At 33.9% G+C, this 22,581-nt stretch overlaps 4 protein-coding genes across 5 annotated transcripts in view; all 4 read right to left on the bottom strand.

Moving 5' to 3' along the window:
- LOC135848430 (uncharacterized) overlaps positions 1-22,581 on the bottom strand; it is a 96,895-nt gene that overhangs the window by 65,942 nt on the left and 8,372 nt on the right. The gene's annotated exons all lie outside the window — the stretch shown is intronic.
- On the bottom strand, positions 516-4,408 carry LOC135848306 (uncharacterized). Its single transcript, XM_065368194.1, has 2 exons — positions 4,107-4,408; positions 516-2,621 (listed from the first exon to the last, which is right to left on the bottom strand). Exon 2 carries the CDS (start codon positions 2,583-2,585, stop codon positions 732-734), a length of 1,854 nt encoding a protein of 617 aa, XP_065224266.1. The 5' UTR covers positions 2,586-2,621; positions 4,107-4,408; the 3' UTR covers positions 516-731.
- On the bottom strand, positions 5,489-9,454 carry LOC135848308 (uncharacterized). Of its 2 annotated transcripts, none has more exons than XM_065368196.1 (2): positions 9,087-9,454; positions 5,489-7,544 (listed from the first exon to the last, which is right to left on the bottom strand). In XM_065368196.1, the coding sequence occupies exon 2, from the start codon at positions 7,505-7,507 to the stop codon at positions 6,329-6,331; it is 1,179 nt and encodes a 392-aa protein (XP_065224268.1). In that variant the 5' UTR covers positions 7,508-7,544; positions 9,087-9,454; the 3' UTR covers positions 5,489-6,328. The 2 variants fall into 2 exon arrangements, with proteins under 2 accessions (XP_065224268.1, XP_065224269.1); XM_065368197.1 differs by lacking the exon at positions 9,087-9,454 and adding an exon at positions 8,954-9,077.
- On the bottom strand, positions 18,637-21,135 carry LOC135848307 (uncharacterized). Its single transcript, XM_065368195.1, has 2 exons — positions 20,994-21,135; positions 18,637-20,776 (listed from the first exon to the last, which is right to left on the bottom strand). Exon 2 carries the CDS (start codon positions 20,683-20,685, stop codon positions 19,480-19,482), a length of 1,206 nt encoding a protein of 401 aa, XP_065224267.1. The 5' UTR covers positions 20,686-20,776; positions 20,994-21,135; the 3' UTR covers positions 18,637-19,479.

Here is a 22,581-nt window from a genome sequence, read left to right as displayed (position 1 = left end):
AGCTCTCAAAATACTGTATTTTATTTTCCCACGCGATGGAATTTATGAACTTTTCAAGAAATCTCGATACGATTTTCAACGATTTGTAGAAAATTTATTAATATTTTCTGTTCATTAAGGTAATTGGAAGCCAATTTCACTTTCCATCAAATTTCAAATAATTTGATTTTCATTTCAAGAAGATCACAGGTAGATCATTATTGATGATTCAAGTGATTTCTACACTTTTGATAATATTCCAAACATTGATAGGTAGGTGAAATCGTCTTCTTGATTTTCAGGAAAATTTTCAAGCAATTTCGGTATCGCCCTCGCATTGCATGAATTTTCATGTTTATTTACTAACAAATCGATCAATCGGTGATCGAAATTCTCAGAAAAACTTTAAAGCAAATTTTATCCTCGAGATTTTTCATTAACGACAATTATACGCCGATATTCACATCATCATGCCTCTCCATACAACCACTCAATCCATAAATTACGACTGGTAGTTTTAAAGAAATTATCGGTCATTACATTGCAATAAGAATTTTTATTACAAGAAATCATGAAAACAAATTAATCCAAGTCTTTCAAAATTATACAAATCGCTATAAAGTAATATATGTATAGCCAATATAGGTAACTAATCCTAAGTGAGTAGGGTTTAAACGAACAAAATAAATATTCTCAATTCACAAACAAGTGTTCAAAAACACTATCTCGACACGAATTACACTCTGACTTTCTCACCCACGTAGCATCTTGATCCTCTGCTTAAACTCCGAAACACATTCTAGCTGGAATTTATCAACCTCATCTTCACTTCGCAAACACCATAACAAAAAACTTTTGAACGAAGATTTGCTCAACCAGCTATATAAAATACTCGAATCCATGTGGCCAATTAATTTTTCTTTCAGAGCATTGATCATACGGGTTTTTATCTGCTGCATTAGAGTACTTTGTTCCGAGGGCACGAACATGTCAATAAATTCCATCAGCTGTTCGTAAACTTTTTCACAAGCGTACTGCGATAAACGATATTGAATTTCGGGCGATGACATTAGTTGGATTTTGAAATCAGTTGATAGATCAGAGTTTTCGTAAGCATCGTCGATGAATTCGTTAAATTCTTTAGATGAATTGAGACATTCGATACTAAAACTAACGCTTTCGCCAAATAAAGATGATTGAAGCAGTTCCTGCTTGAAACGTCGAGCTTTTCCAGTATCGGGATAGCAAAAATTCACGAATCCATTCAACTCGTCGAAAAAACACTGATTCCATAATGAGACACAGACACCACGTACACTTTCATTTCCGGTCATGATGTTTTCTTTGAATTCCACAATCTCATCTTCATTTTCAAAGCAGATGTCCATAATTCGTTTCAAATCTTTACAACGTGTGCGCGGAATTATAAGATGCCAGTAACTATGCCAAAATACGTTCCTTTCCTCAACAGGGACACACGGAAGAAAACGTAATAGGAATTCAATGGTTCTCCACGATCCAGAATCAGCATATCTACTTTCAACCAACACATTGTTGTGGTTGGATAAAATAGTTCTAATTATCGTTAGTTTTGAATCAAGCGGAAGATCATTCAATATTTCAAAACACAAACAGAGAAAATTTTCTATATTATTGAAATTCAGCCAACCGCTAGCTTCTGTTAGCATCATTCTAACGACCAGATCTGTAATTTGACTCACGTTCATGACGTTTCTGATGTACATCCAAGTCGATAAAACTAATGTTTCATCATGTCCAAAACCTAGCAACAGAGACTGAATCAATTCAACGCCATATAAATTAACAAATTCAGCCAGCTTTTCTTCGTCTAGTTTCGGTAAAATAAACCTCACAGAAGATTGTGTGCTAGTATGAAAACAGTCTATAGCTGTCCGCATTCGAGTTACCAAATTTATGCGATCCCAAAAATACTCCACCGATTGTCTACTATTATTGGTAATACATTTTTTCAACGTTCTTTCCTCAATATAATTACCAGGATAGCCTGGTATTTTTGGTAACTTATTCTCGAGACAGCCAATCCAGTAATATAATTCTGCGTTTTCGTCAAAGTCAATATCACACAAATTCATATTTCTGCATATTGTAGATGGCCAAATACGTCTGATATCGTCTTCGAAAAAATACACGCAAGCAATTTTGAATTTCTCATCCTGACTCAATCTGTCAGAATCCATCATACGTTTGGCTGTTTTCTCACGATGAACGGTGCCGTTGTAGTCGCAAACGAAATCATCGAATTTATTTAAAACATAGGTTTTGTAATTAGAATGAAAACGAAACACTTTGGTGTGATGAACGTTCAGCCAATCTTGTATTGAGAGCGCGAATCTTCTGACGTATTTCGCAATCACATTAGCGATCGTAGATGGTAAATCAGGAAGTATGGTTTTCAGTGAGATACATTCGCAGGATGGCCAGAATTCTTCCAATGTATCGCTCTTGCGATATTTATTCATTTCACAGCGCCATATTTCAAGGCTAACGGCCATGGCTGCTAATTCTTTCAGCGATACCGGAGTCGGATGAACGAAATCATACACATCGGGAAATATTTCAGCCATATTTAGACTTCTCTGTTTTTCGGCTTCGATTTGATCCTGCAAGTGTAATAATCGTATCAATGTTGTGAGATGATCGGGTGATGTGAGTGGGTAATTACAGAGTGAGTTATTAGAATTGATTCCAAATGATTTTGCATTTTAATAAAGCAACGTTCTAAAGCAATTCGAAGAATTTATTTCGAATAAGTAATGTTTTTATGTGAAAGATGGGTTGAAAAATAAGGTTGTAATATGTGGAAATAAAAATAAGAGTGGTGGAAGTCATTATTGATTTTGAAAATGAAGTCTATGTCTGAATTTCCTCGAAACAGTTTCCGAATTTGAAAAAATTTCTCTAAAGAATTTTTGTGAATTCGGTTGTACCTAGTAAGTATAACATTTTATAAGCTTACTTCTGGCATAGTTTCATAATTATTCATCAACCCAAAAAAATTACATCTTGAAAAATTACCGAACTTGAAATTCAAATTTCAAACTTCTGATTGATATCAAGTATGAGTAACTATAGGTATTATACAAGTAAGTACTACATAAATTATATTGTATTAATTTTTGAAAAATGTTGGATTTGACGATTTATCAATTTCTACAATCAACTTGGGTGTTCACTGTTCATATCTCATTTTCTCCTTCAAATTTAGAAATTACCTTTTGTGCAAAACAATAGTTTTTTTAAATTCAAAAAAAATGTTGTTTATCCCTGAAAATTTCAGATCTTTACTTAATTTTTTTTGAATTTTGAAATAGAATTTTTTAAAATCGAAAATATACACATTCTATTTGTATTTTCAAGCAAATCTGATTAAAAGTCATCAACATTTTGAATTATTCACCTAACCAAAGTGTCTACTAAATCGAAAAAACGAAAAATGATAATCTATTGTTTAACTTTTGGATAACCAAATTTCCACTTTTGAACAATTTTTTTTTAAATTTCGTAATTTTCCATTTTTTTGAAAACTGCATGAGCATTTTTGCAGTATTTTTCTCAATTTTAAAATGTTTCGTTAATTTTCGGCTAGGTAATTTAAAAATAAATTTTTATGGCATTTCAACAAACATTCAATCAATTTTTACATAATTTGGCTAAATTGTCCTCGATTTCTTTTCACCAATTTATGAGTGACTGAGGTAATTTGAAAGAAATTATCGAAATTTTGAAAAAATAAGCGATGAAAAAAAATTAAACGTCATCGATTCTTCTTTCAATTTATTTTATCGCGGGATAAATGTTTTGCAATTGTGAGACTCACATTTTTTGAGAAATTTTCAAGTTGTGTCCTCAAAATTTTTAAAAATAAGCCCCTGTTTTGTTTGATAACTTGAGGCAAATTTTTTTGAAACTTTGAAAATCGCATTTTAGAAAACTTTGAAATTGAACTTTTCAAAATGTAAGTTTTCAAATCAAATTTTAAAACCGGTCAATTTTGGAAGTTGGGTAGATTTTGATGATGATTTGAACAAGAAATGCGCTATTTTTTTGATCTGAGCTTGTACTTACTTACTTACTTACTTACTTACTTAGAAAAACGCATGAGAATTGGGTAAAAATTGGAAAATTGGAATAATTTTGTAGCGGTAACGGAGACGAGTCCTCTGCTATTAGATGAAACTACTGCTACTTTCTACATATGGTGAGAAGAAGGTATATGCCTATAACTCCTCGTTGTGTAGGCCCTAAGACTCTATTTTATGGATATGGAAAGCTTCAATGGTAGATGACTACTTCGATAATTCACGATGACGTGCACAGAATAACGTGTATTAAAATCAAACACTAGACACAAACAATACTGAAAATAAACGAATCCCTAACCGCGAGTATACAATCAAACTAATCATCAGTGTTCCCAACCGATTTTTCAAAAACTCCCTAGTTCAGCTTTAAAAAAATTCCCAGGTCTAGTGAAAAATCCTTAGGTTTTTTTTTCATTATTTATGGCGTATAAAATTGCCTGGCCTGGCCTATTGTTACCTCGATCTACAGTCTCTACCAAGGCTTCGCATAGACCGCAGAGCAAAAAAACTGCATAAATTGCCAGAATTTAATAATTTTAAAATAGAATTTTTCAATTAATCTTCAGGCAAAGGCAAGTACATTCAAACTTCAAACTAGGGTTGTCAAATTTTTATTCAATTTCGCAAATAATCAGTCAAACTGACATAATAAACGGGAGGTGTTTTTTTAGAGGGGGGACATAAAATGCGCCCTAAGAATAAAATACAAATTTTACTGAATAAAATTACGAGTTTTTAAAGTGGATTGATATAATTTGCATGCAGGCTTCCTGATAAAAAAATCGTTATCCTCCCTTTTGAATTAGGTATGGACGTTTAAAAACGGATTTTTTTGGTTTAGAAAAGAGATGAAAGTTCGCCCGAGCAAATAGCGATAAATGAGGACAAAAATTTTCAAAAATTCGTATTCGGAGAAGTGAAAAACAATGTTTTTTGCAATGAGTTAGTTTTTTTGACAACACAATTTTAGAATTTGAATGTTTTTGCTTGAAGATTAATTGAAAAATTCGATTCAAATTTTATTTTTTTATTTAATTTTTATTCATTTAATACCTCGCAAGTGGAATTTATATTTTTCCATCATTTTTCATGAAAATGCAGTTAAAAAACAATTTTTTTCCTAGAAATGATGAAAAATCCCTAGAAAACACGAATTCCCTAGATTTTCGAAAACCCTCAAAATTCCCTCAATCTAGGGACAAATCCCTAGGGTTGGCAACGCTGCTAATCATGAACGACGAATTATAACTGAAAAATCGGAAGTGGCTCGGAAACTAGTTCCAATAGATCGCGCTGCCTGTATGTACTTAGATATTCACATCACCATGCCTCTCCATATCCTTTCAACCCACAAATTATGATTGGTGGTTTCAAAGAAAGACATATTAAAATTGCCGCATTAATTTTTATTACAAAAAAAATCAATGAGATACTTAGGTAATTAGGTATACAATATACTATCATGAAAAATAAGCAACGAGTAATCATTAATTCATCAAAAAACAAATTCATCATAAATTTTAAAAACAATAAAATTAAAAAACTTCCGTGACCTCCTGTCAAAGCGCCTCCGCTCAAACTCTGAAAAACACTCCAGCTGGAATTTTTCAACCTTATATTCACTTCCCAAACACCATAACAAAAACCTTTTGAAAGAAGATTCGTTAAACCAGCTACATAAATTCCTCTTATCCCTGCTGCCAGTGTTGGCAATCAATTTTCCTTTCACAGCATTAATCATACGGGTTTTTATCCGCTGCATTAGTGTACTTTGTTCCGTAGGAACAAACATGTCAATAAATTCTATCAGCTCTTTGTGAACTTTTTCACAAGCGTATTGCGATAAACGAAATTGAACTATGGGCGACGACATAGTCGATAGATCAGCATTTTCATGAGCATCGTCGATGAATTCATTAAATTCTTTAGATACATAGAGAAATTTGATATTAAAACAACAGTTTTCACCAAAAAAACCTGATTGAAGTAGTCGCTGTTTGAAACGACGAGCTTTTTCTGTATCGGGGTAACAAAAATTCACAAATTCGTTCAACTCGTCGAAAAAACACCGATTCCATAATGAGACACAGACACGACGAACACTTTCATTTCCGGTCATCATGTTTTCTTTGAATTCCACAATCTCATCTTCATTTTCAAAACACATGTCCACAATTCTTTTCAAATCTTTACAACGTGTGCGCGGAATTATAAGATGCCAGTATTTATGCCCAAAATACGTTCCTTTCCTCAACAGGGACACACGAAAGAATATATAATAGGACTTCAATGGTTCTCCACGATCCAGAACCAGCATCTCTACTTTCAACCAACACATTGTTATTATTGTTGGATAAAATAGTTCTAATTATCGTTAGTTTTAAATCGAGTGGAAGAGTATTCACTATTTCAGAACACAAATAGAGCCAATTTTTTAGTTTGCGACCCCCAATACTGGGATCTACCAAACCCTTACCTTCTGTTTGTAACATTTTAACGACCAGATCTGTAATTTTACTCAAGTTCATAATGTTTCTGATGTATATCCAAGTTGATAAAACAAATGTTTCATCGTGACTAGAATCTAGCAACAGGGCATGCATCAATTCAACGCCATTCTCATTAACAAATTCATCCAGCTGTACTTCGTCTAGTATTGGTAAAATAAACCTCACAAAAGACTGTGTGCTAGTATGAAAACAGTCTACAGCTGTTTGCATTCGACTCCTAGGAGGTATGCGATCCCAAAAATACTCCAGCGATTGTCTACCATTGGTCATACATTTTTTCAACATTCTTTCATCGACAAAAGACCCATATGGATAGCCTGGTATTCTTGGTGACTTATTCCTAAAACAGCTAATCCAGTAATATAATTCTGGGTTTTCGTCAAAGTTGATATCACTCAAATTCATATTTTCGCAGACAGATGGCCAAATACGTGTGATATGGTCATCGAAAAAATACGCGCAAGCGATTTTGAATTTCTCAGCCTGACTCAAACTATCAGAATCCATCATACGTTTGGCTGTTCTCTCACGATGAACGGTGCCATTGTAGTCGCAAACGAAATCATCGAACTTATTTAAAACGTAGGTTTTAGAATTATAATGAAAACGAAACACTTTAGTGTAATGAACGTTCAGCCAATTTTGCATTGAGAGCGCGAGTTTTCTGACGTATTTCGCAATCATATCAGCGATCGTTGACGGTAAATCAGGAAGTATGGTTTTCAGTGAGGCACATTCGCAGGATGGCCAAAATTTTCTCAATGTATCGCTCGTTCGATGTTTATTGATTTCACAGCGCCATATTTCGAGGCTAACGGCCATGGCTGCTAATTCTTTCAGCGATACCGGAGTCGGATGAACAATATCATACACATCAGGAAATATTTCAGCCATTTTTACTTCTTGGGTGCAGCTCGATATCAATTCGAACCTAGAATCGAAATGATCGGATTAATGCTCTGAGATAAGTGGGTTATACTTAATGAGTGGACCTGGATAATGAGAGAAAACTAAATGTAAATATTTTATATCTTTGAATTCAATCATTTAACGTGCTGAGGCTGGAGCAGTTCAATTATCAACGAGTAGACATCAAAAATTTTCACGCGGCATGTTAAATTGAAAACCTAGGTGAATAGCTAATGTTCTTATGTGAAAGATGGAGTGAAAAAATAAGGTTGTAACATTTTGAAATACAAATAAGAGTGCAAGTCATTATTGATTTCGAAAATGAAGACTAGTCCGAATTTCCTCGAAACAGTTTCCTAATTTGAAAAAATTTCTCTATAGAATTTTTGTAAATTCGGTTGTATGTACTTAAGTAGTACAAAATTTTATAAGCTTACTTCTGGCATAGTTCCATAATTCATCAACCCAAAAAAATTACATCTAGAAAAATTACTGAACTCGGAAGGAAAGTGTGTAAAAAAAATTCAAATTTCTGAATATCTCATTTTCTCCTACAAATTTAGAAATTACCTTTCGTACAAAACAATAGTTTTTTCAAATTTAAAAGAAAAAAAAATGTTGTTGATCCTTGAAAATTTCAGATTTTTACTTCATTTTTTCTGAATTTTGAATTGTAAATTTTCAAAATCGAAAATATACACATTCTATCCGTATTTTCAAACAAATCTGATTAAAAGTCATCGATATTTCGAATTATTCACCTAACCAAAGTGTCTACTACATCGAAAACATGAAAAATGATGATCTTTTGATAACTTTTGGATAATTAACCAAATTTCCACTTTTAGACAACTTTTTTTTAATTTCGTAATTTTTAAAATTTTTTTTTTTCAAAACTGAACATTTTTACAGTAAGTACCTATTTTTCTCAATTTTTACAATGTTTCGTTAATTTTTAGCCAATTTGAATAAATTTTTATGGCATTTCAACACCAATTTTTACACAATCTGGCTGAATTATCCTCGATTTTTGTTCACCAATTTATGAGTACCTAACTGAGGCGGTTTGAAAGAAATTATAGAAATTTTGAAAACATAAGCGATGAAAAAAAATTAAACGTCGATTCTTCTTTCAATTTATTTTAACGTGGGATAAATTTTTTGCAATTGTGTGACTCATATTTTGAGATATTTTCAAGTTGTGTCCTCGAAATTTCAAAAAAGTAGGCCTTTGTTTGATAACTTGAGGCAAATTTTTCGAAACTTTGAAAATCGCATGTTTAGAAAACTTTGAAATTGAATTTTTCAAAATGTAAGTTTTTGAATCAAATTTTAAAACCGGTCAATTTTGAGAGTTGGGTAGATTTTGATGATAATTTGAACAAGTTGTAGTTTCGAAATGTGCTTTTTTTTATCTGAGCTTGTACTTACTTATTTAGAAAAACGTAGAAGAATTGGGTAAAAATTGGAAAAGTTTTGTAGAGGTAACGGAGTCCTCTTCTATTAGATGAAATTACTGCTACTTTCTATATAATATGGTGAGAAGAAGGTATAAATGCCTTACTCCTCGTTGTGTAGGTCTGAAGAATCTACTTTTCTGGATATGGAAAGCTTCAGTGGTAGATGACTACTTCGATAATAATTCACGATGACGTGCACAGAATAACGTGTATTAATTAATCAGCTACAAACACAATTAATTAAACACTAGACACAAACGATACAGAAAATAAACGAATCCCTAATCGCGAGTATACAGTTAGGTAGATGCGAACTAATCAACGACGAATGTCGAATTACACCTGAAAACTCGGAAGTGGCTCGGAAACTAGTTCCAACAGATCGCGCTCGCTGCCTGTAGTGGAAAACTACTACATCGCAGCACACGGATATACCCTATTTTCGACAAGCCAAATCGATTGGAAACTGTTTCAATCCGTTTTGAACAGTTCTGGAGCATACAGCAGATTTTTGAAACTCGAAATTCCCACAAAATTCCATTAAATTGGAGTTGTAAAGCTGAAATTTATTCTAAAAATTAATTTCAATACGCTACAAAGTACAGCAGGTAAATTTCAAGTCGTTTTGGAGCCTCCAGCGACTTTTTGAAAATTACTGGAGCCTCCAGTAGATTTTTGAAACTTGAAATTTCCCCAAAATTCCATCAAACTGAGATGCAGAGTCGAAATTCATTCTGCACACTAATTTCAATACGCCACGAAGTTGACTGCTGGTGTATTTCAAGACGTTTTGGAGCCTCCAGCGACTGTTTGAAGGGTTGTATGGCGTTTTTTTTGGAAAATTGAAATTTCCTAAAAGTAGCTGGAAGCTTCAAAACCATTTGAAACTACCATGCAGTCTGCGAAGTAAATTTAAGCTCGCCAACTCCATTTGATAAATTAATGTTGGAGAAATTTCAAAAATCAAAAAGCAACAGGAGGCTCCAGAAATTTTCAAAAAAGTACCTGGAGGCTCTAAAATGACTTGAGTCCACTTGAAGTCGTCTTCAGAGGGTGTTGAAATTGGAGTGAACAGTAAATTTTAGCTTTCCATCTCCATTTGGTGAAAATTTAAAGTTTCAAAAATCTGCTGGAGGCTCCAGTAATTTTCAAAAATCTGCTGGAGGCTCCAGTAATTTTCAAAAAATTCGCTGGAGGCTCTAAAATGACTTGAATCCACTTGAAGTCGTCTTCAGAAGGTGTTGAAATTGGAGTGAACAGTAAATTTTAGCTTTCCATCTCCATTTGATGAAATTTTGTGAAAATTTAAAGCTTCAAAAATCTGCTGGAGGCTCCAGTAATTTTCAAAAATCTGCTGGAGGCTCCAGTTATTTTCAAAAATCTGCTGGAGGCTCCAGTAATTTTCAAAAATCTGCTGGAGGCTCCAGTAATTTTCAAAAAATTCGCTGGAGGCTCTAAAATGACTTGAATCCACTTGAAGTCGTCTTCAGAAGGTGTTGAAATTGGAGTGAACAGTAAATTTTAGCTTTCCATCTCCATTTGATGAAATTTTGTGAAAATTTAAAGTTTCAAAAATCTGCTGGAGGCTCCAGTAATTTTCAAAAATCTGCTGGAGGCTCCAGTAATTTTCAAAAATCTGCTGGAGGCTCCAGTAATTTTCAAAAATCTGCTGGAGGCTCCAGTAATTTTCAAAAATCTGCTGGAGGCTCCAGTAATTTTCAAAAAATTCGCTGGAGGCTCTAAAATGACTTGAATCCACCTGAAGTCGTCTTCAGAGGGTGTTAAAATTGGAGTGTAGAGTAAATTTTAGCTTTCCATCTCCATTTCATGAAATTTTGTGAAAATTTAAAGTTTCAAACATCTGCTGGAGGCATCAGGAATTTTCAAAAAGTCGCTGGAGGCTCCAAAACGACTTGAAATTCACCTGCAGTACTTCGTAGCGTATTGAAATTAGTTTTTAGAATAAATTTCAGCTTTACAACTCCAATTTAATGAAATTTCGAGTTTCAATAATCTGCTGGAGGCTCCAGAACTGCTCAAAACGGTTTGAAACAGTGTCCAATTGATTTGGCATGTCGAAAATAGAGCGCATCCCAAATTTCAGCTTTCTTGGTCAATTTGGTAAAATTTTTATTTTTTCCCCTCATTTTTGGCCTAAATTCGATTTTCAAAAATTCACCAAAAATCGAAAAACGCACTTTAGCACTTGAAATTTTGACAGGTGATAAATTCTTGCATGATCTTTCGATCTACCTTTGTAAAGTTTGAAAAATTTCGTGCAAGTACTATGTTGAAACGCAAAATCTGCGATTTCGGCTGACCTGTCAATCAAAATGGCCGCCATTTTGTAAGTAAAGCCAACTTTTTTTGGGCAAGTTTGCTTTAAAATGTTCCTTAGGATGTCCCCTTCAAGAAAAAAGTTGTCCCGGAGGATCGGATGGGGGGGGGTGCAATTACTCCTATTGTCATATGCCGGACTATGTCCATTGAGGCGATTTAGATTTAGAAACCAATTTCACAAACTTCCAACAAATTTCAAAAAACTTTATTTCCATTTCAAAAAACTCATACCTGAAAACATTTTTGATGATCTAAGTGATTTCTACATTTTTAATAATATGTAAGTATTCCAAATATTAATAAAATTTTCTTCTTGATTCTCCGGAAAATTTTCAAGCAATTTATGTACGCTTTCACATCACATGAATTTTCATGTTTATCAACAAATCGATCAATCGTTAATCGACATTATGAGAAAAACTTTGCAGAAAATTCCATCATCGAGATTTTTCATTCACGACTATTATACGTAGATATTCACATCATGCCTCTCCAATCTCCATACTACAACCACTCAATCCATAAAATTACGATTGGCAGTTTTAAAGAAATTATCGGTCATTACATTGCAATATGAATTTTTATTACAAGAAATCATAAAAATGCAACGAGTAATCATGAAAACAAAATATAAATCCAAGTTTTGAAAAAATCACAAATTGCCATAAACTAAAATATAGCCAATATAGGTAATTAATGCTAAGTGAGTATAGGGTTTAAATGAACAGAATAAATATTCTCAATTCACAAACACAAGTGTTCAAAAACACTATCCAGACACGAAATACACTCTCCCTCCTTTACGTTAATCGTCGCCTCTTGAACTTATGCATCTGCTCAAACTCTGAAACACATTCTGACTGGAATTTTTTAACCTCATCTTCACTTCCCAAACACCATAACAAGAAATTTTTGAAAGAAGAGTCGTTCAGCATACTCGTATCCCTGTTTCCAATTAATCTTTCTTTCACAGCATCAATCATACAGGTTTTTATCTGCTGCATTAGCGTACATTGTTCTCTAGGAACAAATATGTCAATAAATTCCATCAGCTCTTTGTGAACTTTTTCACAAGCGTACTGCGATAAACGATATTGAATTTCGGGCGATGACATTAGTTGGATTTTGAAATCAGTTGATAGATCAGCGTTTTCATGAGCATCGTCGATGAATTCATTAATTTCTTTAGATACATCGAGAAATTTGATATTGAAACAACAGTTTTCACCGAAAAAAACTGATTGAAGTAGTTGCTGTTTGAAACGTCGAGCTTTTCCTGTATCGGGATAACAAAAATTTACGAATCCATTCAACTCGTCGAAAAAAAACTGATTCCATAATGAGACACAGACATCACGTACACTTTCATTTCCGGCCATGATGTTTTCTTTGAATTCCATAATCTCGTCTTCATTTTCAAAGCAGATGTCCACAATTCGTATCAAATCTTTAGAACGTGTGCGCGGAATTAGAAGATGCCAGTAACTATGCCAAAATACGTTCCTTTCCTCAACAGGGACACACGAAAGAAAATCTAATAGGAATTCAATGGTTCTCCACGATCCACAACCAGCATACGAGTATCTACTAGTTTCAACCAACACATTGTTGTGGTTGGATAAAATAGTTCTAATTATCGTTAGTTTTAAATCAAGCGGAATATTATTCAATATTTCAAAACACGTACAGAGAAAATCTTCCATATCGAACTTCACGCAAGCGCTGCCTTCTGTTAGCATCATTCTAACGACCAGATCTGTAATTTGACTCACGTTCATGACGTTTCTGATGTACATCCAAGTTGATAAAACAAATGTTCGTTCATGTCCAAAACCGTGCAACAGAGACTCAATCAATTCAACGCCTTTCTTATTAACAAATTCAGCCAGCTGTTCTTCGTCTAGTTTTGGTAAAATAAACCTCACAAACGATTTTTTGCCAAGATAAAAACAGTGTGCAACCATCCGCATTCGTCTTCCAGGAGGTATGCGATCCCAAAAATACTCCACCGATTGTCTGCTATTATTCGGCATACATTTGCACAACATTGTTTCATAGACGGAAAACTCTATTACTGGTACTTTTTCCAACTCGTTCCGGAGACAGCAAATCCAGTAATATAATTCGGGTCTTCCGGGAAACTTGATATCATTCAAATTCATATTTTCGCATACAGATGGCCAAAGACGTCTAATATTGTTTTCGAAAAAATATAAACAAGCGATTTGGAATTTCTCAGCCTGACTCAATCTGTCAGAATGCATCATACGTTTGGCTGTTTTCTCACGATGAACGGTGCCATTGTAGTCGAAAACGAAATCATCGAACTTATTTAAAATATAGGTTTTAGAATTAGAATAAAAACGAAACACTTTATTGTGATGAACGTTTAGCCAATTTCGTATTGATAGCGCGAGTATTCTGACGTATTTCGCAATCACATCGGCGATCGTTGATGGCAAATCAGGAAGTATGGTTTTCAGTGAGATGGATTCGCAGGATGGCCAAAATTCTTTCAATGTATCGCTCGTGCGATGTTTATTGATTTCACAGTGCCATATTCCGAGGCTAACGGCCACGGCTGCCAATTCTTTCAGCGATACCGGAGTCGGATGAATAATATCATATACATCAGGAAATATTTCAGCCATTTCTACTTCTTGGGAGCAGCTCGATATCAATCCGAACCTGGAATTGAAATTATCGGATTAATGCTCTGAAATGGGCTGGTTATGTGAGTGGGAAATGACAAGTTAAATTGAAAATCTGATTTTCATAATATTTGAAATAAAAACCTAATTCAAGCATTGTTCACTTTGGAAATTAATAAGTCCCAGAGCCAAAGGACCTGAGAAGATCCTGACGGATGAAAATTGAAAAATGTCATTATATGGGAAGGAGCATACGTTCGTTCAGCAGAAAAGTTAAGGTTTATTTTGAAATTTGAGGAAATGCTCAAACAGGGTGCCCACAATTTTTGGCAAATCATTTTCCCTGACTTTTCCAGGTTTTCCAGACCATCTTTACCAATTTTTTATACTTGTCCCATACTTAAATTAAGAAAGCTTTTTTTGAAGGGGGGGGGGTGTAATTTTTTTTATAAGTTTCTCTTCGAACTGGATAGGTACTTCTTCGGATAAAAAAAACCGCGAAACTTTAATTAACTGTTTCGAGTCATTTTGGAGCATCCAGCAATTTTTTGAAAATTACTGGGGCCTCCAGTAGATTTTTGAGACTTTAAACAGTGGCTGGAGGCTCCAAAACGACTAGAAATCCACCAGTAGACGACTTTGTAGCGTATTAAAATTAGTTTGCAGAATAAATCTTGACTTTCCATCTCCGTTTGATGAAATTTTTAGGAAATTTAAAGTCTCAAAAATCCACTGGAGGCTCCAGTAATTTTCAAAAAATCGCTGGATGCTCCAAAACGACTTGAAATCCCCCTACAGTTGACTTCGTACCGTATTGAAATTAGTTTGCAGAATAAATTTCAGCTTTCCAACTCCATTTTGGTGAAATTTTGTGGGAATTTAAAGTCTCAAAAATCAACTGGAGGCTCCAGTAATTTTCAAAAAATCGCTGGATGCTCCAAAACGACTTGAAATCCCCCTGCAGTTGACTTCGTACCGTATTGAAATTAGTTTGCAGAATAAATTTCAGCTTTGGTGACATTTTGTGGGAATTTCGAGTTTCAATAACCTGCTGGAGGCTCCAGAACTGCTCAAAACGGGTTGAAACAGTTTCCAATCGATTTGGCATGTCGAAAATAGGGTGTATCCCAAATATCAGCTTTTTTGGTCGATTTGGTAAAATTTTGATTTTTCCCCTCATTTTCGGCCTAAATTTGATTTTCAAAAATTCACCAAAAATCGAAAAACGCACTTTAGCACTTGAAATTTTGACAGGTGATAAATTTTTGCTTGATCTTTCGATCTACCTTTGTACAGTTTGAAAAATTTTGTTTAAGTCCTATGTTGGAACGCAAAATCTGCGATTTCGGCTGACCTGTCAATCAGAATGGCCGCCATTTTGTAAATAGGGCAATTTTTTATGAGTACAAGGGCTAGAAATGTTCCTTAGGACTCCCCCTTTAAGAAAAAAGGTGTCCCGGAGGATCGACCGGGGGAGGGGGTGCAATTTATCTTTAAGTGCGCTCCCGACTATAAGAATAAGTCGCTTTACTTATTCCAGTACGAAAATGACAAAAAAATAGCAGAGCTTATGCGGACCCGAGACAAATAGAAGCTATTTTTAGGTTTTTTTTTGGGGGGGGGGGGATATCGAACACGAAAATTTGTGGATTGATGTGGTAGAAAAACATCAATTTTGGCCAATTGATACAATATTCATATGACTTATGAAAATTTTTCTTTTCTTTTTTGAATTTTTGAAGGTCTCAAAATGTGAAATTTGTTTAAGTATTTTAAAACGAGAAACAAATTGGCCCGAGCGAAGCGAGGTCGAGAGCTTTCGAAAATTTTCATTTCGAGATGCGCAAAAACGAGGGATTTTTTAATACTTGAGTTATTTTTTGGCTCTTTAAATTTTAGAATTGGAATGATGTTTTTTTGATGAAGGAAGTTATACTTTTGAAAAAAAAAGAGAACAGGCTAGAGTGAAGCGAGGGCGAAAGTTTCTGAAAATTTGCATTTCGAGAGACACGAAAACGAGTTTTTTTTATGCGAGGACGAATAGTTCTTTTTTGGCTTTTAAAATTTTAGAATTTGAATGATTTTTTGTTGAAGGAAGCTGATTTTGAAAAAGAAAACAGAACAGGCTCAAACGAGGGCAAAAGCTCTTGTGAATTTGTATTTTTGAGATGCATAAAAACGATGTTTTTTCTGTAAGGAGTGCATTCTTTGGATTTAGAATTTGATTTTTATCATCTAGAAATTTTCATCTTGCTTTCGAAAAAGAAAAAAACAAGCCCGAGCGAAACGAGGGCAAAAGCTTTTGAAAATTTGTGTTTCGAGAAGTAAAAAATAATGTTTTCTCTCCACACAGGTTTTTATCCAAAATTTTCAATTGCTCAATTTTTCAAAATTCTAGGGATTTTGAGTGAAAATTACGAAATTCCCTGACTCTTCCAGACCCACCAAATTCCCAGAGTTTTCCAGGTTTTCCAGGCTTGTGGACACCCTGTCAAAATGGGCATTTCTTCTATAATTTCTAAAAAAAATAAATTTTCGATGTAGGTATACCAAAATGTTCCAAAAAGTTCCTCTAGGTTATATGTACCAACGTGAAAATCAGCAAATTTTGAATACCTACGCCAAAAATCGAATCCAACATCCAAAATTTTGAAAAAACATAAAAAATGATTTTCAGTACAAGTTGTGGCAACCACAAATGTGGGAGGACGTGAAAAATTTTTGGTCAAAAATGAAGAGATTAATGGTGGGAATTTTTACTTGAAAAAAAAAAGTATTGGAAATAGAGTTTCAAGGTCGTTCCATAAAAAACATATTTATTTGAGGAAGGTTATAAAAATTTCCTTAAGAAATTTTCTATAATAAAATTCTAACTGGCTCGTGGGAAGCGAGGGCAAAAGCTTTTGACATTTTATAATTCGAGAGGTCAAAAAAACGTTATTTCTGTTGTGTCAAATTATTTCTCTGGGTTTAATATGAATGAAAACTTTTTAAAAATTTCAATTTTAGAAAAGAAAGGTATAATATTAGCTCGAGCAAATCCCAGGGGTAAAAAACTCTTTTTTTTGATTCGCAAAATTGATTTTTCTGGATTTATTACTGTTTAGATTTCAGTGAAAACTTTTTAGAAATAAAATTTCAGAAAACAAAGTAAAGTGAACCGAGCAGAGCGAGGGCAAAACCTTCAAAAATTGTCTAATCCCGCAGTAAAAAACATTGGTTTTAACGTTGGAAATTAATTTTTCTGAATTTAAATACTTTACAGAAATTTCAAATCCAGAAAAGGAGAGCAAATCGGCCTAGTCGAGTAAAGCGAAAGCAAGAGATTTCAAAAACTCAGGAAATATAACACTTCATTTTTTATTCGAATCAAACTTTCTACCCACACCCATATAATTATGATTTAAATAAAAATGAATAAATAAAATTTTATTCTATTTAGGAGAGCGTAAGGGAGTTTTAAGGAATGGTAAGCAGAAAAAAAGTTCATATTCGGGCACGCATGGGGAGGTACATTGAGGGGTTGGACCCAAAAAATAAATTCATATTCGCGATTTTTCAAAATTTTGATCCTCTTTTTTGGGACACAGAGGGGCTGTGAGGGATGAACCTAGAGAATCAGTTCACGTTCTTATTCAGCGACCTCGAAAACGGCCATGGCTGCTAATTCTTCCAGCGATACCGGACTCGGATGAACAATATCATACACATCAGGAAATATTTCAGCCATTTCTATTTCTCGGGCGCAGCTCAATATCAATCCGAACCTAGAATTGAAATGATCGGATTAATGCTCTTAGATGGGCTGGTTATGTGAATGGGCAATGACAAATTTATTGAAAATCTGATTTTCATATTTGAAACAAACCCAAAATTCGAGCATTGTTCACTTTGGAAATTAATAAGTCCCTCTCAATTCCCTTCAAACGATGATGTTGGTTTCCAGAGCCAAAGTTAACCCTTTGAGACCCGAGAAGAATCTGACGAATGAAAATTTTCATTACATGGGAAAGAGTATACCTTCGTTAAACAAAAATTCAAGGTTTACCTACTTAGGATTTAATTTTCTAAAAGTTGAGGAAATACTCAAAATGGGAATTTTTTCCATCATTTCTAAAAAAAATAAATTTTTGATGTAGGGATACCTACCGAAATTTTCCAAAAAAGTTCCTCCAGATTTAATATTTTTTTAAAATCTGAACAGAAAACAGACATTTTTATCAGGCAGGAAACGAGACTGTGACAAAATCGAGATCCTTTTGGAAATGTTGGGATTCTTTTTCACAATTGTAAATAAAAGTAGAACTTTTTGACAAAAGTACTTAGTACTTACTAAAAATTTCCACAAAAATGAAACTTGAAATTTTTATTAAAAAAAACCACTGAAACATAAATTCTTTTTTGGTAATTATGAGACAAAAATCAGAATGTTTTGAATGTTTTGGCCAAAAAGGCAGAACACACGAGCGTAATAATTACCGATTAAATGAGTAATTTTATAAAGTTCCCTAATTTTGGAGAAACAATAAATTTCAAATTTCCCTGATATTTCAATGACTTTTCCGGAAAGGTGATGAAATTCCTTAACTTCTCCGGGCTTTTCAGAAAATCAACACCCTGCTCTAAAATGTCAAAAAAAAATTAATGATTCCAGAAACACAAATTCGAAACATCTTCTCAAGAAATTTAATTTTAATAGGTATATTTATGATCTAATACAGTTATTGTTCACAACCCAACCAAAATAGTTGAGAATACTTAATAGGTACCTAAATCAATTCATAAAAAATACTACCTAGCTTATAAAAATAAAAATGAAATAAACCTGATGCAACTTCTCTTCAAGATAACAAATTTTCCGAGAGCTTGAGATTATAAATTAAACAAAAATCGAAAATAAATGAACGAAAACGTACATAAAATCAACTGTGAAACAATTCACCATAATACCTAGCAACGAAAATTTTGAAAATTCGTTAAAAATTGATTCTCTATACAAATATTAGAAAGCACAGAAACTCCAGTCACAGATTAGGTAAGTATTCGAAAAAAAAAAATTTCAAAACTTCATTAAAGTACCTACCTATAGAATCCCATTTCGAAAACAAAAATGAGCAAAAAAATAAAATTAGCAAAAACGGTCTGAATTTGACTGAAATAGCTCGAATCAATTACCTACTCAACATTCAAAACAACATAATTGTACTACCACAAGTTTTATAAAAAAAATTCGTTACAGTTGATGATTTTGTCACCTGAACATTCAATTGTATGTCAAAAAATCATTAACTACCTGAAACTCGAAAATAGCTACTAGTAAAAGGTGCCTGAATACACAATAACTCAACAGTAAAATCTCTTCACATCTTCGAAAATCTTATAAAAATTCTCAACATAGGCACCCTACCTGCGTAGAAAACCTATAACATAAGTACTTAATAACTTAAAATTATTTAGAATAAAAAATCATAAATTCTCCGACTTGATTTTTATTGCCATCATGGCTCTACAACGAAGCGCAGTTTAGTTTGAATTCTTCAACTTTTTCATCACTTCCCAAGCACCACAATAAAATCGAGTAGAACATAGGGTCACGAAAGTTATCGCCACGCTCAGGTGTACACTTCTTCGCATACTCTTTCAACGCATCAATCATATTCATTTTGGCTTGCAGTACGGTATCTTCTGTTGTAACAAGGGTGTCGATAAATTTGATGATCATATGCGAATAAACATTTAGAAATTCATTGAATAAAAGGCTCCCTAACTCCTTCATAAATGAAGGCGACGAAATGAGCCGATTTTTAAAATTGGTAGAAATATCTTTAACAAAGTCATTAAATTCATCGACATTATGGACCATCTCACTAGTGAGATGACAATATCCATCGAGAAACACCGATTGCATTACTTGTTCCCTGAAGTTACACGCTGCTTGCGATTCGGGACAACAAAAACGCACTAAGGAATTCAATTCTTTTAAACGCGCAAATTCCAATAATCTTACACACAATTGAAAGAAATCATCGCTTTTAACAATGACGTTCTGCTTGAACTGATTGATCTCATCTTCGTTCTCAAAGCACAATTCTATTACTCGTTGCAAATCTTCGCCTAGAAGTGTTTCGATTAAACGATCCCAGCAATTACGCCAGAATAAGTTTCTTTCTTTCAAAGATGCATCTTGTAGAGTAGTCAATAACAACTCGACGTTTACCTTAGTATAAACAGAATAACAAGTAGATGCCATACGGATATCATTGAACCATCTACTGTCCGATGAAGTAACTTTGACGATCACCGATCGTTTTAAATTAAGCGGTGCATGATTCCATATCTGACAACACAAATATGGCCACTTTTCCCGGTCAAAGTACTCATCTCTTACATTAAACTTATACTCATATGCAAACATACGAATGATCAAATTTGTAAAATTACTTTCCTTTATAATGTTCCTAATGTAGTACCAAGTTCTCAGGACGACCCATTCATCGCAATGTAGACTTATAAACACGTAATACAAGTCATGAACATCTCTGTTGTTGACGAATTCATCGAGCTGCTGATCATTCAGTTTTGGTAAAATGAATCTAATGAAATCATAACCATTAAGCCGGGCAACAGCTCTTTGTACTTGTTTTTCCAGAGGTGCACGATTCCAAAAATACTCGACGGAAGGTCTATTACAAGGCATGCACGTCTCAAACATTCTTTTATTAAGAAATTCATCATTCGTCCAGGTTGGTATTCGGTCTAATTTATTCGTGAGAAGGCAAATCCAATAATACAGTTGCGGGCATCTGCAAGAATCAATAACATCTAAGTTCATGTTTCTCGATACAGACGGCCAAATTCGTCTGATATCGTCTTCGATGAAATACATGCAAGCAATTATGAACTTCATTTTCGAATTGAATCCTTCACAACGCATCATACGTTCGGCTGTCCTAGCGTAATCAATAGAGCCGTCATAATCGCACGAAAAATCATCGAAGTCTTCTAAAACATGGTTCTTACCACTGTATTCATAACAAAATCCTCCATTATAGTGCTCAATTCGCCAAAATTCCATCGAATACCCAAATCTTGAGAAAACTTCTTCGATCGTCTTGTAAACCGTGGACGGTAAATCAGGAAGCATAGTTTTCATCCAGGTATTTTCTTTTCGTAGGCTGCATGGGTCAAATTCTTTCAACTTTCCACCTATGCGATATTCATTCACTTTGTAGCGCCATATTTGTAGGCTAATGGCGATTGCTGATAGTTGTTTCAGCGGTACCGGAGTCGGATGGATGATATCGTACAATTCTGACAAGACTTCGGTCATTTCCACTTCTTGGTGTTGTTGAACTTCCATTTCCGTTAGAACCTAGAATTGTAAGGATCGAATTAATAATATGAGAAGAACAGGCGACGACAAGCAAGCAAATAATATCGGGCACGTACTGTTCCAAATTTAATACACAAATTATTGCTTCGTCAACAGTGTGTCTAACAAAATTTCAAAATGAAAAAAAAGGACTTTTAGTAGGACTTTCAGCAGGTCATTTTTCGAGCACTTATGGAATTTTTGAGGTGTAGGGGAGCGGGGGGCGGTGTCAACATTTTTTTTAAGGTGGGAGGTTCAAAATTTTCATTCAAGTTTTTAGCCAAAGGAATTTTAGCAGAACTTTTAACAGGACAGTTTTTGAACACTTAGGATTTTTTAAGAGGGGGAGTAGGTGGGCGAGATTTCTCCTTCAAGTTCGGAATTTATTATTAATGAAGGAGAAGAGAAACAAACTGGCCCTGGCAAAGCGAGGGTGAAAGCTCTCAAAAATGAGAAGGTATTTTGGGAGATATAAAAAATTATGTTATCTTGTGTGATGAGTTACTAGTACATATATTAATATTATTATTTTGCTTCAAAATTTTGAAATTCAAATAATTATTTTTTTGAAAATTTAAAATCTGAAAAAGAAAAGCTAACGGACCCAAGCAAAGCGAGGGGAAAAGCCCTCTAAAATCATTATTTCAAGTTCGAGAGATACAAAAACGATGTTTGTATGTGTGACGAATTATTCGTGTTTGCTTCAAAATTTTAAAATTTGAATTATGATTTTTTTTGAGAATTTAAAACTGGGAAAAGAAAAGCTAACGGGCCCTAGCGAAGCGAGGGTAAAAGTTTTGGAAATTCAGTATTTTGAGAAGTATGAAAACGATGTTTTTTTGTATAATAAGCTGCCTATATTGTGATAAAAAATCTTAACATTTAAATGATGATTCAACATCCCCATTCAAAAAAAAGAAAAGAAAAAATATTGGATTCCGGAAACACAATCGAAAAACGTGTTAAAACTATTGAAAAAATTGCTAAATTGAAAGAAGTGGGGGAAGTCTATACCTACCGAAACATGGAGAAACGAAATTTAACCATTTATTCAAAATCATTTCAAAAATTCGAATACAAAAAATGTACTTTGCTTCAAAAATAAAAAAATCCTCCATCAAAAATGTCGAAAAATGGGGGGAAAATGCGACAAAATCATTGAAATTGAGAGAAAATGACCAAAACAGGAATCAGAGCAAAGATCTGAGAGAAAAAAAATACTGAAAAAATAATGTT

Source organism: Planococcus citri, chromosome 5 (genome assembly GCF_950023065.1).
Source record: "Planococcus citri chromosome 5, ihPlaCitr1.1, whole genome shotgun sequence".
NCBI lineage: Eukaryota > Metazoa > Arthropoda > Insecta > Hemiptera > Pseudococcidae > Planococcus > Planococcus citri.
The sequence above is the reverse complement of the archived record's forward strand: the minus strand, read 5'-3'. Positions and strand labels throughout refer to the sequence as shown.

What these genes read in the sequence shown, in the direction of transcription:
- LOC135848307 (XM_065368195.1), bottom strand. Translation starts at nt 20,685, where the DNA reads ATGTTTGAGACGTGCATGCCTTGTAATAGACCTTCCGTCGAGTATTTT.
- LOC135848308 (XM_065368196.1), bottom strand. Translation starts at nt 7,507, where the DNA reads ATGGCTGAAATATTTCCTGATGTGTATGATATTGTTCATCCGACTCCG.
- LOC135848306 (XM_065368194.1), bottom strand. Translation starts at nt 2,585, where the DNA reads ATGGCTGAAATATTTCCCGATGTGTATGATTTCGTTCATCCGACTCCG.